Genomic DNA, 23,320 nt, shown 5'->3' on the forward strand with positions numbered 1-23,320 from the left:
CCTCCCCTGCACTGATAAAGATACAGCCATTCATTCGGAGCGTTTCTTACTGGTATATATTGACGGTGAGTTGAAATATTTGGTTTGTCAGGGAAAGTATTTACAGATATTTCTATACAGAATATGGGATATATAAAGAGAATTTGTAGATGAGAAGGATTTACTGATTTGCATTGATGAGACACCAATATTCCGTGAGTATCGTGTGTTATGAGAATGCGAAGTTGTAGAGAAAATTGTATAAAAAATGTTTATAAATATGAACGAGGAGTGTTTTAATGAATATTTTTCGAATTGATAGAATGGCAGTTTCTTGATATAAAGTGTCAGTAGGATATCTCCTAGATTTGTTGAAACCGGCTTTTAAGATTGCCTTCTGAACCACTTGCAGAGGTTGCAAAAAGAGTTTTATATACGCTCCACCCCAGGCTATTATTCCAAAACGAGAACAACGATTGGGCATAGGCGAAATAAGCAAGTTTAATTTCTTTCATTTAAAATTTCACTTAATTGTTTAAACGCAAATATATATTTCCTTGCTCTCTTTTTTTACATATTCAACATGTGCAGACCATTTTAAGTGCTTATCAAAGAATACACCCAAATATTTATAAGACGATACATTTTCAATTAGCTTCACAAGAACAAAGTTCATTGTTGAAACTGCCACAATTATGGGACCACGAGGTCGCCGAGGGCATAGTCTGTGGTCTCCCGGAGAGAGATGGGCATAAACTTAGTCTTTGATGTATTTAATGAAAGGATATTTTGGTCAAACCATTTTTTTAAGACCATGAGGTCATGTAGAGCGTTAGAACGGGCATCAACCCAGTCGCTACCTTTTATTAAAATTAAGCTATCATCTGCAAATTAAAACAGGATTGCCATTTAAGTTCAATTTAGAGATATTGTTAATATAAATCAAAAACAGAATTGGGCCCAGCGTACTGCCCTGAACCACCCCGTAGTCCACCGGAAGCGCGTCACTCTCGGTCCCACAGACAGACACGGTCTGCAGCCTACTTGTGAGGTAGGTCGAGAACCATGAAAGTGCATTACCCCGAACTCCAGTGGCCTCCAATTTAAGGAGCAACCTATTTCTATCAATGCTATCAAAGGCTTTCCTCAAATCAAGAAATATTATAAAATAATGCGCAGGTTCTTAGATATAGCATCATTGATTTGTCTGTTGACATCAAAAAGAGCATCAGAAATGTTCCTATCCTTTCTGAACCCATATTGACACACTCACACAAGATTTGGTTGTTAGAAAGATAGGCAACTAATTGTTCTTTAATTATACGCTCAAGGATCTTGGAGAATACACTCAAAAGGCTGATGGGGCGGAAATTATTTTTATCTAAGAAGCTATCTCCTTTATGCAGTGGAATGACCTTAGTGATTTTAAAGATATCCGGGAAAATACCGTAAGAAAAATACTTAGATTTATTAAATGCTGAATTACTATATTAATGATTATAATATATTTCAGAAATAGAGTCCACAAATCAAGAAATCAATAGAATAACAACGATGATGACAGTTGTACAGTTGGCTCTGACTGGTTATTATTTTTCTGCAATTTGCAAAGACAGTCAAATACAAATATCCCTTCCAGCACAGTCAGAGATATTCAGATTTTAATTGTAGGTGTATTATTAGTTAAAAAAATTAACTATCAGCATCATACATATTGTGTACATGCAATCCCAGATTGGACCATAACAACAAAAAACAGGTAATAAAAAATTACGTTTTCTGTACATTAGGTGAACTCAAGTGAATCACTTGATGCAATTGTTTATAGTGAATACTATGGACTTGGTCACATATTGCACGTGGAATATTCTAGTAAATTGTTAATTTTAATTTGTAATCGTATGCTTGATGACTTTTTTCTAACTTTATTCATAATTTTCTATTAAATTTTATGTAATTTTACTTGCATTTTTAATTTAAATTCATAACAAATAGTCTTTTATTTGATATTTTTTACGATTAAAATTCTAATATTTTAATTTTAACTCAGTCATGGTGGTCAATCGATGGTGGTGCGCATAGGCTGAATTCATGTGCAGGCTATATCCTTATTTTATGGTACATTACATGTCAAAATCCTTTTTCTTAGTTTAGCTCAGTTAAATTTTGTCTTTATAATTTTATTTTTCTTAATGTGTGTGTTCTAAATGTGTTATTCAAGTGAACAACATTTATGTCTGTATTTAATTTGTTGACTATGCTGTTTTCCGCGGCTTCGCTACGCGTTCTCTTAAGCTTTTGCCCGTATATTTCTTTGCCTTCACATAGTGTTTGGATAATTTTAATATACGTAACTACTGTGTTTGTAATTGCAGTTTATAATGTGCAGGCGCTCTTTTGATAACTTTTTATATCTTGCAGTTAACAGCTGGTGGTTAGTTACAATCAATGGTGCATTGCGTATCAACCTTCTAATATAGAAAAATACAAATTTTCATAGTGATCGGTCCCATTAGTTTCTGAGTCTATTAAAGGACAAACACACAACAGTTCATTTTTATTTATTGATGATTTGCAGAGAAACCAGTTTAAAACAAAATTTGGCGTTTCTCTTAAGCTTACTCTATGCTTTAAAATACTATAAGTGTAAAGAAATTTATATATAAATATATTTTTTGTCGCCATTATATATGTTTACAAAGAAAAGCTGAGTTAAAAAATTTGAAAAGACTCCTTTTCACTTAAATAAACATATGTTTGGCTGCAATGCATTTTCCTTACGGTCTATTTACTGAAACCCAGTGGGGGCGGGAACTTCCAGAATCGGGAAAGGGATTAAAAAGTATCCTATAAACCTTCTACAGAACAAGCCGAACAAATTTAAAAAAAAAATTAGGCGAATCCGTCCAGCCGTTTGTGGAGTTGATGCTGTTACAAACACGATACAGTTTCATTTTTTATATATATATTAGATTTAATTAAATTGCCAAAATAAACATTCACTCAATTGGATCAAGTTTATAAATTAAGCTGTGACGTATTAATTTGGTCTTACTATTATAAACAACTAATAATTAAAAATTCTCCCTGTAATGACATAACAACGTTCCAAAATTATATCTTTTAAACATTATTTATGCTCTAGCCCTCATGGGAGGTATGGCATACTTAAAGCCTCTCAGGAGGTATGGCATACTTCCAGCCTGCCAGGAGGTACGGCATACTTAACCCTTTTAGTGCCAGACAAAAAATCAAAAGTGGTCTGAGAAATGCCAGTGATTTTTCACATAATACTACTGAAGGATGCCAGGCCTATTTCAGCCGTTTTGCAGTGTTTTACTAAAAAAATTTAAAAAATTACAAATATTGAGATATTTTCCTAATTTTTTCATTGTTTTGCAGTAAAATAAATTTCCTTATAAAAAACTATAAAGCAAATTATAATTCTAAATGTAATTAATTTAAAAAAACTTAGAAAAGTAGACATTTTACTTACAGTTTTTAGTAGTTTTTTATATTTTTCCAGTTTCACATGAAAAATAGTACTTTAAAAAAAATATTTCACTATAACACAAACTATCACTTGAAAGAGGAATTAAAACTGAATACACACATAAAAAGTTTTGATTAATATTTCAAAAACCAAAAAAATCATGTTAATCTTTTTAGAAAGTTACATTTTCACTTTTTTGTGTTATTTACACCATTTAGCTTCTTTATAAAGCTTATAATATTTTCCACTATGAAACCATTAAAAACTGTCTGAAACTACTTTCTACTTAAAAAATAATGTACACTTTGTAAAATATAAAAAAAAATTTACACACTTTTGTACATAGGTATTATAGTTAGGCGGTAACACAAATATGGTGAGGCAAACATAAGGGATGCAATTCTTTTTTTACAGCGTTTGCACACAAATGTGGTTTCATTTTATTGGCGTTTCATTTTATTGAAGTTTACTTTTTATGTTAGTAAAACATTGTTAGTAAACTATTTATCAACAAACAAACACTGTGGAAGCAGTAACACAAACAACCAAACACAGAGGTTAGACGTGAACTATCAGCTGACACAACTTTGTCTGATGCAACAACCACGGCCATTTCTATCATGGCTAAACACCTGACTAACCTTACGATATTACTATTTTTTTTTTTTTTATGTAGATTTGTTCATTCTGATTGTTTGTATACCAACAAATTTATAACAAGTTAAAAAATGATTGCGGTATGACTTTTACTCCGAACGTCCGTATACTTCCAGCCTGCTGGGAGGTACGGCATTCTTCCAGCCTGCTGGGAGGTACGGCATACTCAAAGCCTCTCAGGAGGCATGGCACACTTCCAGCCTGCTGGGAGGTACGGCATACTTAAAGCCTCTCAGGAGGCATGGCACACTTCCAGTCTGCTGGGAGGTATGGCATACTTCCAGCCTGCTGGGAGGTACGGCATACTTAAAGCCTCTCAGGAGGCATGGCACACTTCCAGCCTGCCGGTAGGTATGGCATACTTTCAGCCTGTCGGGAGATATGGCACACTTCCAGTCTCCTGGGAGGTACGGCATACTTCCAGCCTCCTGGGAGGTATAACATACTTCCCAGTTAGAACCCTTTGAAAAAATCCTAGATTTGCCAGTTTAAAATACTAGATTTATAACGGATTAAATAAAAAGGTTTACCACGAGAGGATGACTCTTTAATGTAGGATCCTGGAGAATTCCAGAGTCAATTATCCTCATTCCTCGTAGAAGAGCTAATCTTCTCACTTCGTCCAGACTGGCGGTTTCTGTGGTTCTGTGGAACAAAGGATCTTCTTCCAGTATCTTAAATAGTTTATCCTGAAAAAATACACACATATTATCAACCGTTCTTTCTTATTTTATATTTCCAAGAGACGAAAGTGACATGAAACTAAAACCCCCTATTCTAAAAATGTATACAATGTGTACCAAGAACACACAAGTGTGTCTTTGTGCGTATGCGATTAAATACACAAATAATTAATATTTTTACAGTTCCAATACAGGACAAGAGACTGAAGTGTTATGGTGTATATAACACCGACTGATGACTGGTTGTTTTATTGTATTCGTGACAGCAGACTTCTTAGAAAATATTTTACGTCAAGACATGAGAAACTAGTTGATTAGTCTAATTGCATATTTAGGTAGTCAACAAGTCACTATTCGATTGTAAAAATTAGTCAATAATCCCATCACTACCAGAATGCATAAATATAGTATATTTACCTTAAATGTTATAACTTCTTTAGTTTCAATGAATTCTTTCAGTTTCTCGCTGCAGAAAGAAGATTTGGCCCTGTAGAAGTTCAACATGTTCGAGTTGTTGGTTAGATTCAGTGCCATGTTGGAATTATTCACCTTGAAAAGCAATCATACTGTTAATATCCACTTTACCACTTCTATAAAAGCAGTTATATACATATAGGGAATGATATGTTACTAAATAATTCCCTAATTAAGAAATTAAAGATATGAAATTAGTCAAAATAATAATATTGTATTTACAGAGAGAAGATGATAACTAACTTTATAATAATGACCAAAATAAAACAGGTGGTCTATATCTTTTACAATACTAAAATAAATTATATTTTTAAATCAGCTGACCAGCTGACACTACATGAGCCCCCTAGGGAGACTGGAAGTCAGGGAGCAAGCCGTAAACGCACATTGCGACCAAATCTGGTAGCGCACTCTGGTGTTGCGTTGTCCGGGTCTGCAGCAGGTGTACCGATGCTGGGTGCCGGTGTGTGGGCGCTTCTTGGTTGAGGCTGTGGGGAAGGATCAGGTAGAATGTAAGCAGGTGGTCTATATCTTTTACAATACTAAAATAAATTATATTTTTAAATCAGCTGACCAGCTGACACTACATACATTTTAAAATAACATGACACATTACATTATATTTACTTTTCTTGTAAAAAGGAGAAGCTGATCTCCTTTTAACCCTTATTTTGCCCATCCTCACAGGCCACTCATCTGTGCCAGGATCTTATCACACAGATTAAAGGGAAAAGTCAATACAGTACAAGGTCGATGGTACTGATAAAAAGGACGGTCACAGACAGGATATGAACCTGTGCTATCTCTGACTCAGCACAACCTATAGTACATCAAACACACACACACACATATATATATACACATTTGTAAAGTATGTACATATTTCACTTTTTTACTTTGTGGTTAATCGACTTAACAAATTTAAAAAAAAAACTTCAATTACAATTTATAATAACAAAATATTTATTTTTTATCAATCCCACAGGTAACATGGCTAAATTGATAACACCTTTCTTGTCAGGGATGGTAATACCCACAAAATACTTCTAAAATCTAACAAATCTGTATTCTGTCTCAATTTACTAAATTCAATTAAACCAAGAACGGACACACACCAATAAGAATTTGCTCATCAAACCAACCAAAAATCATCTAACTTTTCTACCTGAATAGGAGGGAAGAGGAAACAGGGATAATATTTGGGGAAATGGGGTTTCGAGATGAGTAACAAATGGTAAAAAAACATTGTGTAGTCTAATTCAGAGGTCTCTATCCGTGGTGTGCTAAAATCTGTATTGTGTACGCAGTTAGCTCCAAAAAATTGAATCGGTCTATGACAGAATTGGCATATTTTATTTTTAATATTTATAAATACAGGTGGATGGATCTCATGACAATATAAATTGAAAATCCAGCAGTAGTACACGTTTTATATGAGCTTCTTTTATAAATGGTAAAGTTTTAAAACCCCTTGTTTTCAACCATCCCAAGGAAATTTCAAATTGGTGTAAATAATAATTGTCAATTGTCTGCCTATAATTAGGCAACTAAAACATTAGATAAAACGTGTGAAAATAAAATTAATTTTGTCCTTGAATGATGTTCATCTGCGTGTATTTGTTATGTAATCTATGTATGTCTGTGATAAGTGGGTTATGTGCAATAAGGGTAATTCTCAGACATTACTGGCTTAACTTTGATTTCTTTCATATTTTAGGATGATGATCAGACAATCCAAAGAAAGTAACAAACATTAAAATAAAGTGTTGGAAGAAAATTGAGCGATAAGAACATTCACGGTCATTGTGTCGCTCCTTATTTTAATCTCGTCCAACCTGAAGAGGTATTGAGACACTCTTGTGATCTGAGCTTCATTTCTGAACACTATCTTGAGGGATGCCCTTCTTTTTTTCTGAGCAGTCCATATTAAACCAGCTACATTAAATTCTCGATATGTCCAATATACTGGATGTTGGGCATTTTAGTTAGACCATCTCTTTCTGATATGACGGACGCTGGGGCTAAAAGGGTTAAATAAGGTATACTCTGAACTTTCTTATCGCTCTGCAACATTAACTATGGTTTGCTTGTTGCTTAGTGTCAAACGACTATCTTGTTTCATAATAAAATATATCAAAAATTGAAGTTGATCCAGAAATTACTGAGGATTATTCTACTAAATTTTGTATCTCAGCTATAACATATATATATTGAACAGGGTGTATATTTATGTCTGGAAACACACACGACACGAACACAGGCGACGACTCACACACCTCACGTACTCAATCAGTTACCACACGACCCCTACTACAACAAACCCAGTAATACACACCGACGGCGCGGTACGCCCCGGCATTCAACGCCGAGCACACACAACTCGACACACACCCAAAACACACCAACCCCACCGCGTCCACCCCACCCTAAAACGTCAGAACCAGCCCAGACTACCGCCCCCCTCCGACACTATACTGACGGAGCTCGCAGGTCCCCCAAACCCCCCCGTTCCCGACCAAGAAACCAAGACACTTAAAAACAGGAATCTGGCCCGCCCCAGAAAACGCAGCGGCCAGGCACACCAGAGCCAACTCTAAGATGAATTAGCAACCATCACGATAAAAAAAGCCCTAATAAATCGAGCCAACCGAACCAACCCTCTGTCCACCTCCCTAACAAACAGCCCGGTTAACTCCAGCCTCCCATCTTTAAACGGATAGGAACAATTCCTTAATGACCAAGCCAGAACCATCCTGCCCACTAACGACCGATCCAAATCCAGGGATCAATCCCGAACAAGCCACAACTCACCACACACAAACCCACAGCTCACTGTCGTCTCCCCACGACAAGCGTGACAAAGTGAACCACACACCCAAATATCCTTTAATAATTTAAATATAAATTTGAAATCGACCTCTTACAATCGTGATAGAGCTTGGGTATGCTACTTTTTGGACAATGTTTTGTTATGTCAACACCAACGGGGAACGTCCGCCCGAGGGTATCGTGAATATTCTTATGAAGCCTATACCTTGTGAAACATAATTTTAAAGGTAATAGCTTACTGAAATTGAATGCCACAAAACCGCATCTCAAAGAATTATTCTATCAGAAAATAGAGCATTTTTAGTATTGAAAATTTACTGATGTTCAACAAAGTAATTTTAACCATGGATTCTTTGCCACAAAATGTGTTTATACTAATTTTTTAGCATTTTTAAATGTTCAATTAAAATAAAATAACCAATTATTTTAAGCTGGATTTTTCATTAAGTACAAGAAATTTACCAGTTCTTATTACAATGAATAAAACTTATTAGTCACCTTTTACTCTGATTACTTATATCGTACTTGTTTTTCCCCAGTCCAGCAGGAAGTTTTTTAAAAGATACAAAGGTCACTAGCCTAGTGAAAACATTTATGTGTTATTAATCATCTGGTCTATCAGTTTTCAGGTTGGTTGACATGGGAGCGTCACTAGACAGGTCTAAGCTTGGGAATAACAAATGGACAAAGGATCATTTCATTCCTTCCCCGATTAATCATGGCTCTGAAGCATTGCTGATCAACAAGTTATCTAATTACAGTAGTTCAGTTTTTATTGCATTTTAATGGAATTTGTCTGAAAGAGAACGAATTACTCTGTTGATAGCGAGGATATGGCGATCGTCCAAAGATCTTTTATCGGAAGTTTGTAATTAGTTTATGACACTTTCCCAGAAAGGAATCCATAATGTTTCAACAATATCAAAAACTATGAGCTTTTGAAATGACAGATGTACGTAATTGGCCAAATCGGGTAGATACAATCTGCAACAGATTGAGAACATGCACTAAGATGTTTTTGCAAACATTTATTGAAGGACCCACATACATCGCTCAAAAAGCTGCACAGCAAAACATGATAATGCACCCTATGTCTGTGAAGTAAGATTTTGAAAATTATAAAATACAAACCATCTTAAAGTTCCATTTAGGTCCAACAGTTAAGTGAGGATGAATACGACGAAGAGTTAGAGTGTTGTGAACTGTATGCGCACAATTTTGATGACATAGAGATTTTTCTGACCAACATACAGTTTCTGATGAGGCAAACTTTTCCTAACTGGATGTTAACAGGCACAATTGCCGTTTAACTCGGGCTAGTGAAAACCCCATGGTACTGAGTCCCATTCACAGCAACCACAAAAATGAACGTATGTAGTGGAATTTTTAGGTAACAAAATGTTGGAACCCTTTTTCATCCATGGAAATTTAAATGCCGAACTTTACTACAATAATGCTCCAAAATGAAATAATCCCAGCAATTCAAATTGCATCAGGAGAATACTTTGATAATTATGTTTCGCAGGATGGTGCTTCCACCCCACAAATTATGGGAGACAGTAAAGAGTATTTGGATTAAGGTTTCCTCAATAAAATGGAGTGGGCCGAAGAGGAGAAATCGAATGGCCTCCAAGATCTCGGATTGTCACCATTCATTATTTCCTATGGGTCATTAAATCCAATGTTTTTTATAGAAGAAAGCCTCATAATTTGAAGACCTAAGAAACAGGATATAGAGTAAGATTGCTTTGATAACTGAAGAAAATGTTAGGCAACTCTGTCGATCATTTTACACAAAGATTGGCTCATTGTCAACCGTATAAAGGAACACAAGTTCGAACAAGTTCTTTGACACCAAATTCAGGTAAAATGTTTGTTGTAAGACTTTTCTAACAGAATACCAATATTTTTTATTTGTAAATAAGAAATCAATAACATAAGTATTTCCCCAATAATTGTACTGTAATAAAAACCTGGCAAATTTGTGCTACAGAGAAACAGCTTAACAATGAAATTTTTGTTTTATTTAATTGAACATTAAAAAAAAAATGCTAAAAAATTAGTGTAACACATTTTTGTGCAAGAACCATGTAAAATTACATTGTTAACAACAGTAAATTTTAATACTGAAAAATGCTCTATTTCTATAGAATAATTCCTTTGAGATGCGGTTGTGTTGGCATTCAATTCAGTATAAGCCTATTACCTTAAAATTAGTACACAAGTTTTATAGCTTTCCATTAAGAATCTCACGATACCCTCGCAGGACGTCCCCCGTGGTGTGACATAACAAAACATTGTTCCAAAAATAATTGCCAATCCTCCTATCACGATTGTAAGAGGTTTCAAATTATATTTAAATTATTAAATGATTAATACTTTGGGTGTTTCCAACATAAATAAACACCCTGTATATATGGACATATATATATGAAGTTGTTGTTAATTCGATAAAATACGCAAAGGCTACTAGGAATATATTGCAAATTACATTTAATAAATTACAGTAGCCTTTAAGAATTTTATTTTTATTCGTGACTAACTAGTTATAAACGTTGCGTTACGTTGTTTTATATTACTGACATTTTATATATTTGACGGTACCAAAGCATTATTGTATGCCAAAATATGAATAGTAAGTTTGTGATCTTCATTATCAATGGGCAAGGCTACAGCCGCCATCTTGGTTCAAAACACTCTGGCGCTCAATACACATCGAGCTGTAGTCTCTGTATCTCTTTTACTTAGTCGTAGAGGTCGGCCTAACCTAGTAGCTGAAGATTTGATGTTGAAAATCAATGACAGAGTTCGTAAAAACCGCTGTTTCACAATGACTGAACTCTCGGAACATTTCCACAAATTTCACAAAGTTTACTTCATGAAATTGTTGTAGGGTAGCTTGGATACCACAAATTTTGAGCCAGGTAGGTTCCAAAAATCCTTATGGAAGATTACAAAAAACAAAGACTTGCTGCATTGTTAATTTTCCTTGCTGAATACGTCAAATATGGTAACGAACTTCTCAATCGTATCGTTACTGGTGATGAAACATGGCTGAAGCATGTCAATTGTGAAACAAAAATGTAGTCTACGGAATGGGGGCATACACATTCCCCAAAAAAAGTCTCCAAACTCTGTCAGCGAGAAAGATTGTGTCAACTGTTTTTTGGGATGCTAAGGTTGTGATTCTGGTTGATTTCCTTGATCGAGGATCAACAATCAACGCACAGAGGTACTGTGAAACATTGCAGAAGCTACGACGAGCGATACAAAACAAGTATAGGGAAAAACTGAGCTCACAAAGTTTTTCCATGACAATGCATGTCCCCATACAGCTAATTGAACACGACAAGTCTTTTTTATGAAATGATTTAGATTGGGAAGTGTTTGATCATCCGCCTTATAGTCCAGATATGGCACCAAGTGACTAGTACCTCTTTCAAGTGACTAGTACCTCTTTAAGCGATGAACACCGGGTTTGCAACGCAGTGCTTCGATAGTTGCGATAGCTTACTTCACACTGGTAATCATATATATATATATAAAATTTGTATAAATGGCAATAGCCTTATTTAATTTTTTCAATAAACATTGAATCACAAAAAGTACTTGTTCCGCCGGGATCCGAACCCGGATCTCTCAATTGCCGGGTGAATGTGCTACCATTACACCATAGAGCCCTTACTTTTTGTGATTCAATGTTTATTGAAAAAAATTAAATAAGGCTATTGCCATTTATACAAATTTGATTAACGTAAACAAAAGTCGTTTGACAGGTATTTGGTCTTCCGATCATATGTTAGTTTAGTTACTTAAACGCATATGTGACAGGTACGGCCAAATACAATATAATTGAATCATAAAACGTAAGGGCTCTGTGGTGTAATGGTAGCACACTCACCTGGCAAGTGAGAGATCCGGGTTCGAGTCCCGGCAGAGCAAGTACTTTTTGTGATTCAATGTTTATTGAAAAAATTATATATATATATATATATAATTTTATATATATATATATATTCGTTATCTTTGTTTTAAAAGGAGCCATAAAATAAAAATTGTGAATGTGTGTGTGTGTCCTATCTATACACATATTATAACCTTTATACTGTACAGTTACGTGTGGTTTGAAATTTCAGAGCCAAATTCCTACTTAGGTTTTCTTATTTTTACAGCCCCGATAATATTACTCAAATATTTTTTCTATAATCTGAATGAAATGTTATAATTTAATACAGTATTGTATTATTATCGCCTTGGTACAATATGAAACCAGGTATCGACTCAGAAATTTCAAGTTACGAGTCACACATGCTTTGCGTTCCAACTGGACATAAAGGTTAGGTTATATTTAATTAAATATTTACTTCAATCATTATATGTTATATCATCATCTGCAGAAAAGGATAGATTTCAATTTTCAAAAAGTTGTGCTAAACAATTTGTAACATATAATGATGGCAAATGTCCGAGACCTTGAAGAGAATATACTTCAATAATTGTTTACCTGTAAAACACGTAATCTTTAACGTGTTTCTGACACTCAGACCAGTGTGTAGACACCTCCCCGCATGCAGGAGTACACATCAACAAAGTTGAACGGTTGTGCCAACCATGTAGGTCTCCTGAAATAAAACCGTATTTATTTATTTAAACTCAGTTTAATATCACTTAAACAAAGACACAGTTTTAAAGACTACTCAATTAATCTCACTAAATTATTAAATACTAAACAATTTCACACTCTCATTTATACTATAAAACCATTTGCTGTTAGTTTCAGGACTCCATCGTGTGTGTGTGTGTGTGTGTGTGTGTGTGTGTGTGTGTGTGTGTGTGCGCGTGCGTGCGTTTACATCCCCTGGCAGCCAGAAGAGTAATTGTGTCAGCCTACGGAGTGACAGGATTCAATGAAGCTCAGCCGAAAACATGGGTAGACATGTGCCACAATAGACATTGTTTGAGTCTAGGTATAAATGAAGTTTCATATAAAATTTGAAGCTTACAAACAAAACATTTATAGGAATATCTTACAGACGGATAGAGTACCTACTTGTGTTACCATGCCACATGTAAAAATGTCATACGAATATACTCAGTTTGCTTACAAATTTATTTCTTCTGCGATTTTTCCATCACTATCACCATCACCCACAATAGCAATGTAAAAATGATTGCAATAAATCAGTAACCATATATAAGTCAGTTCGTTCTCAAGATATTGTGCGGTCATACAGACTGAAAAGAAATTTTTCATCCTTCTCAGTTGAGTGGCTTCAGCACTATGCCGATAGAATTCCTCACAGTGCATGTTTGGAGGTGCAATCGTCATAATCTACAACTGGTGTTTTAACCCTCTAAGTGGCAAGCGACGTCTGAGACGTTCTATTTACGCCGCCGTGACGTGGCAAGCGACGTCTTAGAAGTCGCTTCACATTGCCGCTTATTGCTAGGCAACCGATAATTATTTTTACACCTAGTTTGCACAGTTGCGTTCACCACTAAATTTCAAATACATTTCATATAGTATCATCAACATCACGATGAAATAATCAATGGTACTAACTGAAATAATCCGGTACTTTGGGATTATACCGACCACACCCATACATGAATCGTTATTTGACATTTTGCTTCTACTGATTACTAAATTAGTGTAAAACAATATTTCGTCAATATAAAACAGGAATTGTCTTATCGCAAACCCCTCCCCATCCTCAGACAGAGGTCAAAGTCGAGCGGTCTAGTAGATAACTTGATTGCAGAGTCGCGTCGCTTTGTTGTACTTCCGTGTTTTACCTCTACATTTCTCCAAACACTAAAATTCAACAAAAACAAACATTACCAAACTAAAACTAAACTCTTTATTGAAAAAAACACTCAAAACTTGTTTTTATTCTTGATCACATTCCGCCACCCAAAATGGTGCTGCCCCGCGCTGATGTCAACGCAAGAAAAACATCCCTCGAGATAGTACCTATCAGTAAAATATCAAATTCTAGAGGGGCTGATCAGAAATATAAATTGAATTGTAATGGAAAGGCAATTAGGCACCGTGCAAATCAAGTGATGCCGCGCGGCCTGCCGTAATCGGGATTCTCGAGAAAGATAAGATAACAGAGACAACAATACCGATTACAATACCTGGAAATGCTTGTAAGTTTTTAATTTTGTAATTTAAAGAGTTGTTTTTTCGTTCTATCATGTTTGTTTCTAAAAATTTATATTTTTGTGTTCTTCATACTGGTGTGGTCGGTATAATCCCAAAGTACCAATAATCCTAAGTTTTCTCCCGCGGTCTGTTTTTTTACTGAGGGAAAGGGAGGAAAAGGCAAGCAACTTCTAGCGATTCTGACTAGAAAAAGTGTTTTTTCTAGATTCAGTTTTTCCCATATAACTTTTACAGTGTTGTAAATAGAAAAAATATTATTGAAGGTTTTTTGCTTAGAATTAAATTGTGAATAAAGGTTGCATTTAACATAATCTCCTAGGAATGACATTTTTAAAGTTACAGAACGTAAAAATGAAAAGTTTGGTGGAGAAAAAAACGTTTTTTTGAACATTTGTGTGGATATCATAAAAAAAGGTTAAGGTAAGTAAAAAATAACTATACTATGTTATTCTGTAGTTTATTACGAAAACATTGATATATAACAAGCATTGCTCATATTAGAATTTGCATTTTATTTTAAAATTATAAGATAGTCCTGCTTGACTCTGAAAAATAGCCCGCCATTCCAGCAACATATTACCGCCACTTAGAGGGTTAATTTGTTTGCAACGTTTTCATTTTAACTTTAATTTGAACGTTGGCTAATGTTTGATTAACCATTTAATAATAATTAGAAACCTCAAACTGTTTCTGACAGAAGTAGAAATATAAAATTTATATTTAAAAATTTATAAAACATCAAAATGTAATTATCATTTAATGATAATTACATTTTTTCAGTTTATATAAACGAGTGAAATATATTTTTAATACATAACAAGAAATGAGGATTTAGTCTTATATCACATGATAAGACTAAAACTCAACATAGTTGCTGCTCATTCATGCCTACCAGACTAGGAGTTAACTAATTGACCCTGATTCGTTTAAAATCAATTGTTTGGGATGGAGGTGTATTGAGTCAACAATCAGTTGAGTTAATGCCCTAGAATGACTTATTTGAGTTAAGTGTGTTATAGGATCTTGGCATCAACAACCGCTTTATGCATATATTTCAACTTATTCTGAAACCAGGCTGGTGATTCTACGAACCTATTTCTACTTTTCAACTTTTAATTTATACTTGGGCCGTTGATACGAATATCCGTAGTGTTGTACCATAGTTCTAATCATTTATGCTGAATCACGGTAGGAAGTATGCTCTTGTATAACTAGACGCGGTGGCTGACGTTGTTTGGTTCGGGTTGGACCGTTCAATCAGCTGATCGAGCGACGGTGATCGCCACGTTTTCCGGCACCGCTCGCTGAGCAGAGAAGAGGCAGTCGTCGAGTCTTGGAGTTTCAAGGAGAAGGTGTACCAGTCGAAGCTGAAGTTTTCTTTCTTCCTCTAACCCTATAGTTGGGATTTTGTAGAGTAATTATTTTAAGCGCGGTGTAAATTCAATTTCAATATTTAAATTTTAGTGCGTTTCCCAACTTTCAGAAGTCTGGAAACTTTAATTCAAGTTTTTGAAGTAGTTGTGAATTCAATTTTGGTCATATAGTAAAATATCAAGTATGTGTTATATTAATTTATGGAGTAATTTTTTGAGAAAACTTTTTATTTTGTGTTTGTTAATTTAAAACCATTTTTTGGAGAAGTAATACATTTTTAGTTTAATTTTAATTTTAATACCTTTTAATCAGACTCTTAATTAGGATTTGTTCGATGAGTGACATTTTGAAGAAAATTGAATCAAAAGTTTTGTAAACTTTGTTTAACTTTTTGGTGAACTTAAATTTTCGTATAAATCCAGTATTTCGAAAAGTGTTTTTTTATTTATAAAAGTATAGCAACCATATATTAATTAATTTGAGGCCAAAACACAAAACAAGTTAATTATTGAAGTCCATAGTTTTATTATAAAAATACAAATAAATAATGGAATATAAAAGGGGATGTGGTGCGACGTTTTATTTTCAGCAATCGTAATAGCTAAGATGAGAAGCATGAATATAAAATGCCAGTTGTAAGTGTGTAGATAGAGTGTTGTTGTAAACCCATGTAATAAATAATAAATTAATAAATTTATTTTTTAATATTTTAGTAAAGTTGTTCCCAAAAAATAAAAAAATTAAAAAAAAAAAAAATTCCGGGCCCCTGCCATGGCAAAACATGTAGTACTCCACTACCCATACGACAATACTACAGCATACCCATGATCACATCACCATCGCACATTTCATAGCCTATACCTTCAAACATGGTGTAGAAGTACAGGGTAATTTTAGGTACATGATTGTGGTTATTCGTAGTTCCCAGTTCCTATCAAAAGTCGAAGGACCGGGTTAATATTTTTTGGTATACAATTGAGTTTGAATGATAGTGATATATTCATTCCCCGTTTCCTTCAAATGTAAAAGGACAGGGTAATATTGTTTTTTATCACTAAATGAGGTTTATTAGAGTGTAAAACAACGACCCCCGCCCCCACAATTGATTAGTTGTGCCATTTGTAATCCCTGTAAATTGATTGTATTGTAATTAACAACAATCTGGTTATTGGTTTAAATTCGTGACACTGGCGCAGGCTTTACAATAAGAACACTGTGAAAGACCTGACGAGCCATACAATTATAATCGGAGAGGAATATTTTGTAAAAAGGAATGTCCTCCAAGAGCTTCAATGTCCTCGCGGGCCTGAAATTGTTATTAGATTGAGAGGAGCAGGTTAGCAGTGCTATTAGCAAACCATAGCCAGCCAACCATGAGATCAAACGAGACCGCCGCACTGCAACCGTCCGCACGACTCTTGTGTAGAAGCTACCGTGCCTCGACTCCTCACCTACCACATCCTCTGCGATGGCTACCTAGGGAACCACACTGGACATCGGGCAACCAATACCACATCACCCCTCGGACTACAACATCAGCAGCCGTCCACGTAGTGATACAGTACCAAGGATTGTTATTATTAAAAGTGTGCATGGTGGAGGGAATTAATTGTACTTAATCCGGGAATGAGTGTTTTTAAAGGATTAGGTTCCTAACCGTGATTTCAGCTTTCGGGCTAGGGAAAGATAGGTGTACCATAGTTCTAATTCATTTATGGCTGATTCGCGGTAGGAGTAGGCTCTTGTTTAACTAGACTCGTGCGTGGGACCGTTGTTTGTTCGGTTGGGACCGGTCAATCACTGAATCGAGCGAACGGTGATACGTTCCGTGGGGGGGCCGTTCCGGCGGTCCTGGGGTCCGGGCGGGGGGGGCCGGCCGGGGCGTCCGGGGGCAGGTCCGGGGGCCGGGGGGGGGGTTCCGGGTCCGGGTGGGCGGTCCGGGTGCCGGGAGTCGTCCGGTCCGGGAGTTCCGCCTCCCGGGGGGGGGGTCCGGGTCCGGGGCGGGGGGCGTGGTGGCGGGTTCCGGGCCGTTCCGTGGGGGGGGGGGTTTTCCGGGGGGTCCGGGGCGGGGCGTGTCCGGGGTTGGGTTTCCGCGTGCGGGGGTAGGGCGGGGCGGGTGGGGGGTCCGGGTTCCTTGGGGGGGGACGGGGGGGCGGGGGGGTGCCGGGGCGGGTCCGGGAGGGCCTGGGCGGTCCGGGGGGGTAGGGGGGGCGGCGGGGGGGTCCGGGGTGGGGGCGGGGGGGGGGTCCGGTCCGGGGGGGGCGGCCGGCGTTCCGTGGCCGGGCGCGGGTCCGGGAGGTCCGGCCGGGTTCCGGAGGTCCGTCCGGGTTCCGGCGTCCGGGGGCGGCGGTTCCCGGGGGAGTTCCGGGTGTCCGGTACCGGGGAGGGGGGGGGGGCCGTCCGGCGGTGGGGGGGGTCCGGGCCGTCCGGGGGGGGCTCCGGGGGGGGGGGCGATCCAGTGCCGCGGTGGGTTCCGGGGGGGGGGGCCGGGGCGGGTTCCTGGGGCGGGGGGGGGGGGCGGGGCCTGGGGGGGGGTGGGGGGTGGGCGTGGCGCGTGCGGGGGGGGGGGGTTCGCGGGGGGGCCGGTCCGGGTGTTCACCGGGCCCCGGCTCGCTGCACGAGTGGATGAGGCAGGTCGGTCGACGTCCTTGGAGTTCAAGGAGAAGGTTGTACCGGTCGAAGCTGAATTTTCTTCCTCTAACCCTAATAGTTGGGATTTAGAGTAATTATTTAACACGTGTAAATTCAATTTCAAGTATTTTAAATTTTTAGTGTGTTTTATTTTCCGATCTGCCTCCAGTAATCTTCAAGTAGTTAAGTGCCCCGTACCAGCGTATAGTTAATAACTTTTATTTTTTATAATACGGTAATAAAAATTTCTAAAGTTTCCCATCTTTCAGAGTCTGAAAATTTAATTTCAATTTTTTGAAGTATTTGTGAATTAAATTTGTTTTTTTTTTTTTTTTTTGGTCATAAAGTAAATATCCAAGTTTTGTGTTATATTAATTTTGATATTTTGAGAAGAGCACTTTTTATTTTTGTTTTTGTTAATTTAAACCATTTTTTGAGAAGTATACATTTTTAGTTTAATTTTAATTTTAATAACCTTTTAATCAGACTCTTAATTAGATTTGTTCTATTGAGTGACATTTTTGAAGAAAAGTTGCATCAAAAGTTTTGTAACTTTGGTTAACTTTTTGTGAACTTAAATTTTCGGAAAAAATCAAGTATTTCCGAAAAGTTGTTTTCATTTATAAAGTATTAGGCTCCATATAATTTAAATATATGTGTATAATAACGACCGGTACAGTGTAAAACGGTCCAATTGAATGAATTAGATAAAAATATGGAAAAAGGGTCGTTGAGTCAACGAACCCTTTGTAGTTGTATCCTCCTCCGCCCAATTAATATATACTATTTCAGACTTGCAAAAAATTATTAGAATTTAGAATGTTATTTTCATGATTAATTTTCACTATCTTAACCATATATTCAAACACTTTCTTTGATACACCTATTCTTAATAACATGAAATACTGGTCAAAATGATATAAAAACTTATGTGACAATTACAAACTAGCCCTATGATATACCCTTAAGTTAACCATTGTTTTTTTTTTAAAAAGTTTCACAGAATAGTTTAAAAATAAAACATTAATGACTGTATCATTATAACCTGTAACTAGGATATTTTTTCTACAACATCTATAATTCAATGCATAACAATTATGTTTATCTTAAGACAAAATCCAAGTTTTGTAGAGGTTTATGGGCTTACATTTCTTACCTATGGAAGTTGTCTGAATTCACCTTTGTGCTTGGTTAATTAATTATGCTACTCGGTAGCCATAAAATTACTGTGGCAATACAATTTCCAACATTGAAAGTCATGCACGAGTCACTCTGCTTTGTCTTCAAAAATAAATGTTATGAATGACGGAGCGTTATCTTAGTAAACACAAAAACAAACCAATTAAAGCATAGAAAACGTCACTGACAATAAAGAACAGCTGAGCAGCAGGCACTGACAGACAGCTGGCTGGCATATATTCTTTTTTTTCTTCCCACTTCGTTGATTTTTTTTTAGAGTACATAGAGAAATAAATAGAATGGAAAGAAAATGTCTAAATTCCTTGCAAAGATTAGTTTTCAACGCAATCTCGCGTCGTACATAATACGAGTACACGCTGTAGTACCCGCCCACCCAGCTCACTTAAAACTGAAAATCCCATTTTTCGACAATTTACACGTGGTGCCAATTTAAAATTTACGAATATTGATACAACAAAAACTAATAATAATCCTATAGACTCTGGATTTTAAACATTTAGTTATAACTGTTCTATTGTTTTAGATGCAATTCGCTGTGAACATGACACATCAATTGCCATGTATATTGAAAATTATTAATAAGTTAAAAGAACTAAGAAAACCGAGTCTGTGGCTATCATAAACACAGTTTTCAACAAACTAAATTAAACATAAATAAACATAGCCAAGTGGATAAATTATTCTAACAGTTGTAACCCAATAAGAGCTATAAATAATTAAAATAACAACAAACGTATTTTGACAACTGACATTTTTATATCAATAGTGAAGTATAAACCCTCTGCCAATCACAAACGTGGTTCCAAGATTAGCGGTCTTTTCGATGTGGTAATCAATTAGCGCTCATAACCGAAGAAGGAGGTATGAATCATGGTCCCGGTCAACATTAGTGATAGGCCTGCCTGATTTGTTTTTTTAGAGCGAGAGAGAGAAATGTGATAACCGTTCCTGTGTTCATTTGGGCGACCTGTGAGTAACATCGATTCCTTTCTTTCCGTACACAGGAATGATTCGCCCAGTGAAACAGAAGTCAATCACGTCAACTCTACAACCGACAACTGTAGCTGCAACGTCCATTAGACAAAGTCATGTATGCTAAAGTCCATTCTAGCATAACTCAGTTGCCTCGCTATTAGCTATACTGTCAAACGTTACTTGTATGACCAGTACTTACACTGTGTCCTGCATCGGACATCATCAACAGACATTGGGTAACAAACTTCGTGTGTTCCCGTTGTTCAACCACGAACCGGCATGGCACGCACGTCACAACAAGCAACGTTTTATGACGTCAACCTCGCACACAGAACTGTCAGAACGCAGTAAGACGCGGAGCGCGTTTGTATTTATAGTCAGTAGTGAAAATGTCGTTAAAGTGACACATATGTTATGTTTAAGTATTGGCTTTATGTTTAACTAGTTATTAAGAACTACATATTAAGTAACAAGAGTAGACGTTCCGAAAATAAAACTCAGGTGTTTCAGTTCGCTGACGTGCCGTGACGCTTTGTGTATATCCCTATAACCCGCCTTGTATTTGTTTTTGACACCTGAAGACACGCCACGCCGTGTCTTGTGTGTTTGTACCATTAGGGTGTTTTCACCCAGATCGGCGAAACTTAAGCCAGAACCGGACCCGGTTCCGGCACCGAACTAATTTAGTCTTCCCGCACATCGGAAACCTGGAGGCGTAATATTCTACTCTCTGAATAATCTAGTCTTGTGAAAGTGGGGATGTGCCCTGGAGTTAACCTGCGGTATTTCACGTTACTCCTTTATCTAAGAAAGAGGTACCGAAGATAAAATATATTTTTATTTGTTTGTTCTAACCTGTACTTTCCTGCTCCTCTTATCCAAGTATACAAAGTAGTCCACCAAAATACTTGATCCTTAATTGTAGTCATCACTTAGTTTGTCCCAGAAATTTAAATAAGCGTTGAATTTAAAATAAAGTGCATTAAGAGAAATTTAGTAACATGATAAAATTTTACAAGAATATGATTAAATATTACTGAAAACGTAAATGCACTTAACGTTTTTTGTGCTTATAATGTATTGACTTTCAAATATTTAATGAAACCACAATAACGTTTAGACGTTTCTTTCGATGCAAATTAGAAAGATGAATTATATTCTGCAACAGAGATTTAATGTGATCTGGAGATATAGTACTGTTTCGTTATAGACAAAAATTATTTAATTTATAACTGGATCTAATACTATATTACAATTATTTTTATAAACATTCACCATTATATTAAATATTTTGTATTCAGAAAAACTACTTGCAGTTGTGTTTTAATTAAAGCTTAACAAGACACTAAGAATACAACTATACAATTTTTACCTTATGTTACAAAACAAAAACGTCATCTATGTCCTCAGGTAAGTAAACAGTTTGCTTTTCCAAGGAATGTTTGATGCCAAAACTGATGCCCTTCATGGCTTCTCTCTTTTCATAAGTTGGTTTTGGATCATAACTTGTTTGGCCCTGGTATTCCGTTGTTGTATTTTTGTTTACATCGGCCCAGAAGAGATACCTGAGGTGGTTTCTTTAGATAAATAATAGGAGCTGGCAATAAGTATTTTGGTCCTGGAGTCTGGTGTTGTTTGATATACAAAAAGTTGCGGCTAAGAATGGAATAAGCTGGCACCGACTTCATGTATGGAATTTTCGGACCGATACAAGCCGGCAATTCATATTTGTTTGGTCCCGGACCTATTTTTTCTTTGGATCTGTTGGGTTTTCTCATCCCGAAGGAATAACAAGGAGCTTTGGCTTCTGTTATTTGAGCGTTGTATGATTTAGGTCCAGGAGTATGAATAAATTTGGTTTTTTCTCTACCTGAAAGTGAAGTCTGCTGAGACTGTAATCGCCCGTGTTCATTGACGCCTCGGGTATTGTACTTAGGTCCAGGTGAGGAGGACTGCACGCTGCTAACTCGGGTCCGAACCCCAAATGAAAACGCCGGAGCTCGAGTGCGAGTTGGGTCGTGATTAAGTGCACCCACCGTTGAAGGTAAGGTGTAACGTGGGACCCGGTCCTTGGATTCTCATCATTAGATTGATTAAAAAATAATTTCCTCTAGATAACGTGATATAGCACAACTGTGAACAATTGTGGCATCAGGACATGTTTTTATAAATCTGTAGCAATAACACACAAAACACCATTCAATACTCACGTTGTGTGGGAAATGTTTATTTATCAATTACATAGAATCAGCTGAATTGAAAAAGTAAATAATTAAGCCTACTAGATGCATAAGTGAAAAATTACTACACAAAACAACTGGATCACAAAGTATATGTTAATATACTATTAATACCATAAGTTTAACTCAATGTAATCACAATTAAGGAGTAAACTATATGTATAATTGCACACGTATTGCAACTGCAGTAAATTAACTATTTAGTGAAATAAGCACAGGGTAACTTATATTTCCTTGGTCCAGATGCAGAGCTTGCCTATCTAAACCTTCTATTTAATGATGAACTTGGTCTATACTGTTTTACTTTTAAGATTGAAAGCAACCTTGGCTGACTCTGAGAGTTGGATAGGGGGATTGTGGCTCACTAAATTGCACTCCAAGGATTTCATTTGTCAGCAAGGACATAGCCAGCGAGGGGGTCCAAGGTGTCCGGACCCCACCCCAAATTTTAAATTTTGTAAATTACTTTTTGGCGAACGATTATTATTCTTTAAATAATTCATGATTATTAAATTGTACTACTGAGAGATCGTTCTCAACATTGAAACGGGTCAAGAACTTTGTAAGGAACAAAATGGGGAACAAGCGGTTAACTGCACTTGCCTTACTACGGAAA

At 36.6% G+C, this 23,320-nt stretch overlaps 2 protein-coding genes and 1 non-coding gene across 3 annotated transcripts in view; 1 reads left to right on the top strand and 2 right to left on the bottom strand.

Moving 5' to 3' along the window:
• Positions 1-19,633, bottom strand: part of LOC124367978 (peroxisomal acyl-coenzyme A oxidase 3-like) — a 69,267-nt gene extending 49,634 nt beyond the window's left edge. The window contains exons 1-4 of the mRNA XM_046825228.1: positions 19,446-19,633; positions 12,620-12,737; positions 5,230-5,361; positions 4,660-4,818 (exon numbers count right to left, since the gene is read on the bottom strand). Coding sequence (XP_046681184.1) covers positions 4,660-4,818; positions 5,230-5,346 — 276 coding nt within the window. The 5' untranslated portion in view covers positions 5,347-5,361; positions 12,620-12,737; positions 19,446-19,633. The remainder of the gene's footprint in view (positions 1-4,659; positions 4,819-5,229; positions 5,362-12,619; positions 12,738-19,445) is intronic.
• On the top strand, positions 11,987-12,057 carry Trnaa-ggc. The gene has a single exon. It is a non-coding gene; the product is annotated as a tRNA-Ala (tRNA).
• Positions 19,634-21,616: 1,983 nt separating the features above from the next.
• On the bottom strand, positions 21,617-23,109 carry LOC124368345 (outer dense fiber protein 3-like). Its single transcript, XM_046825621.1, has 2 exons — positions 23,028-23,109; positions 21,617-22,541 (listed from the first exon to the last, which is right to left on the bottom strand). Exons 1-2 carry the CDS (start codon positions 23,107-23,109, stop codon positions 21,964-21,966), a joined length of 660 nt encoding a protein of 219 aa, XP_046681577.1. The 3' UTR covers positions 21,617-21,963.
• Between the last annotated feature and the right edge of the window lie 211 nt (positions 23,110-23,320).

Source organism: Homalodisca vitripennis, chromosome 8 (assembly GCF_021130785.1).
Source record: "Homalodisca vitripennis isolate AUS2020 chromosome 8, UT_GWSS_2.1, whole genome shotgun sequence".
Taxonomy (NCBI): domain Eukaryota; kingdom Metazoa; phylum Arthropoda; class Insecta; order Hemiptera; family Cicadellidae; genus Homalodisca; species Homalodisca vitripennis.

Excerpts from the sequence above, each read along its gene's own strand:
- LOC124368345 (XM_046825621.1), bottom strand. The coding sequence starts at position 23,109 with ATGTCCTTGCTGACAAATGAAATCCTTGGAGTGCAATTTAGTGAGCCA. Across the intron at positions 22,542-23,027 it reads AACTCTCAGAGTCAGCCAAG|AATCCAAGGACCGGGTCCCA; the intron begins GTTGCTTTCAAT and ends TCTAATGATGAG.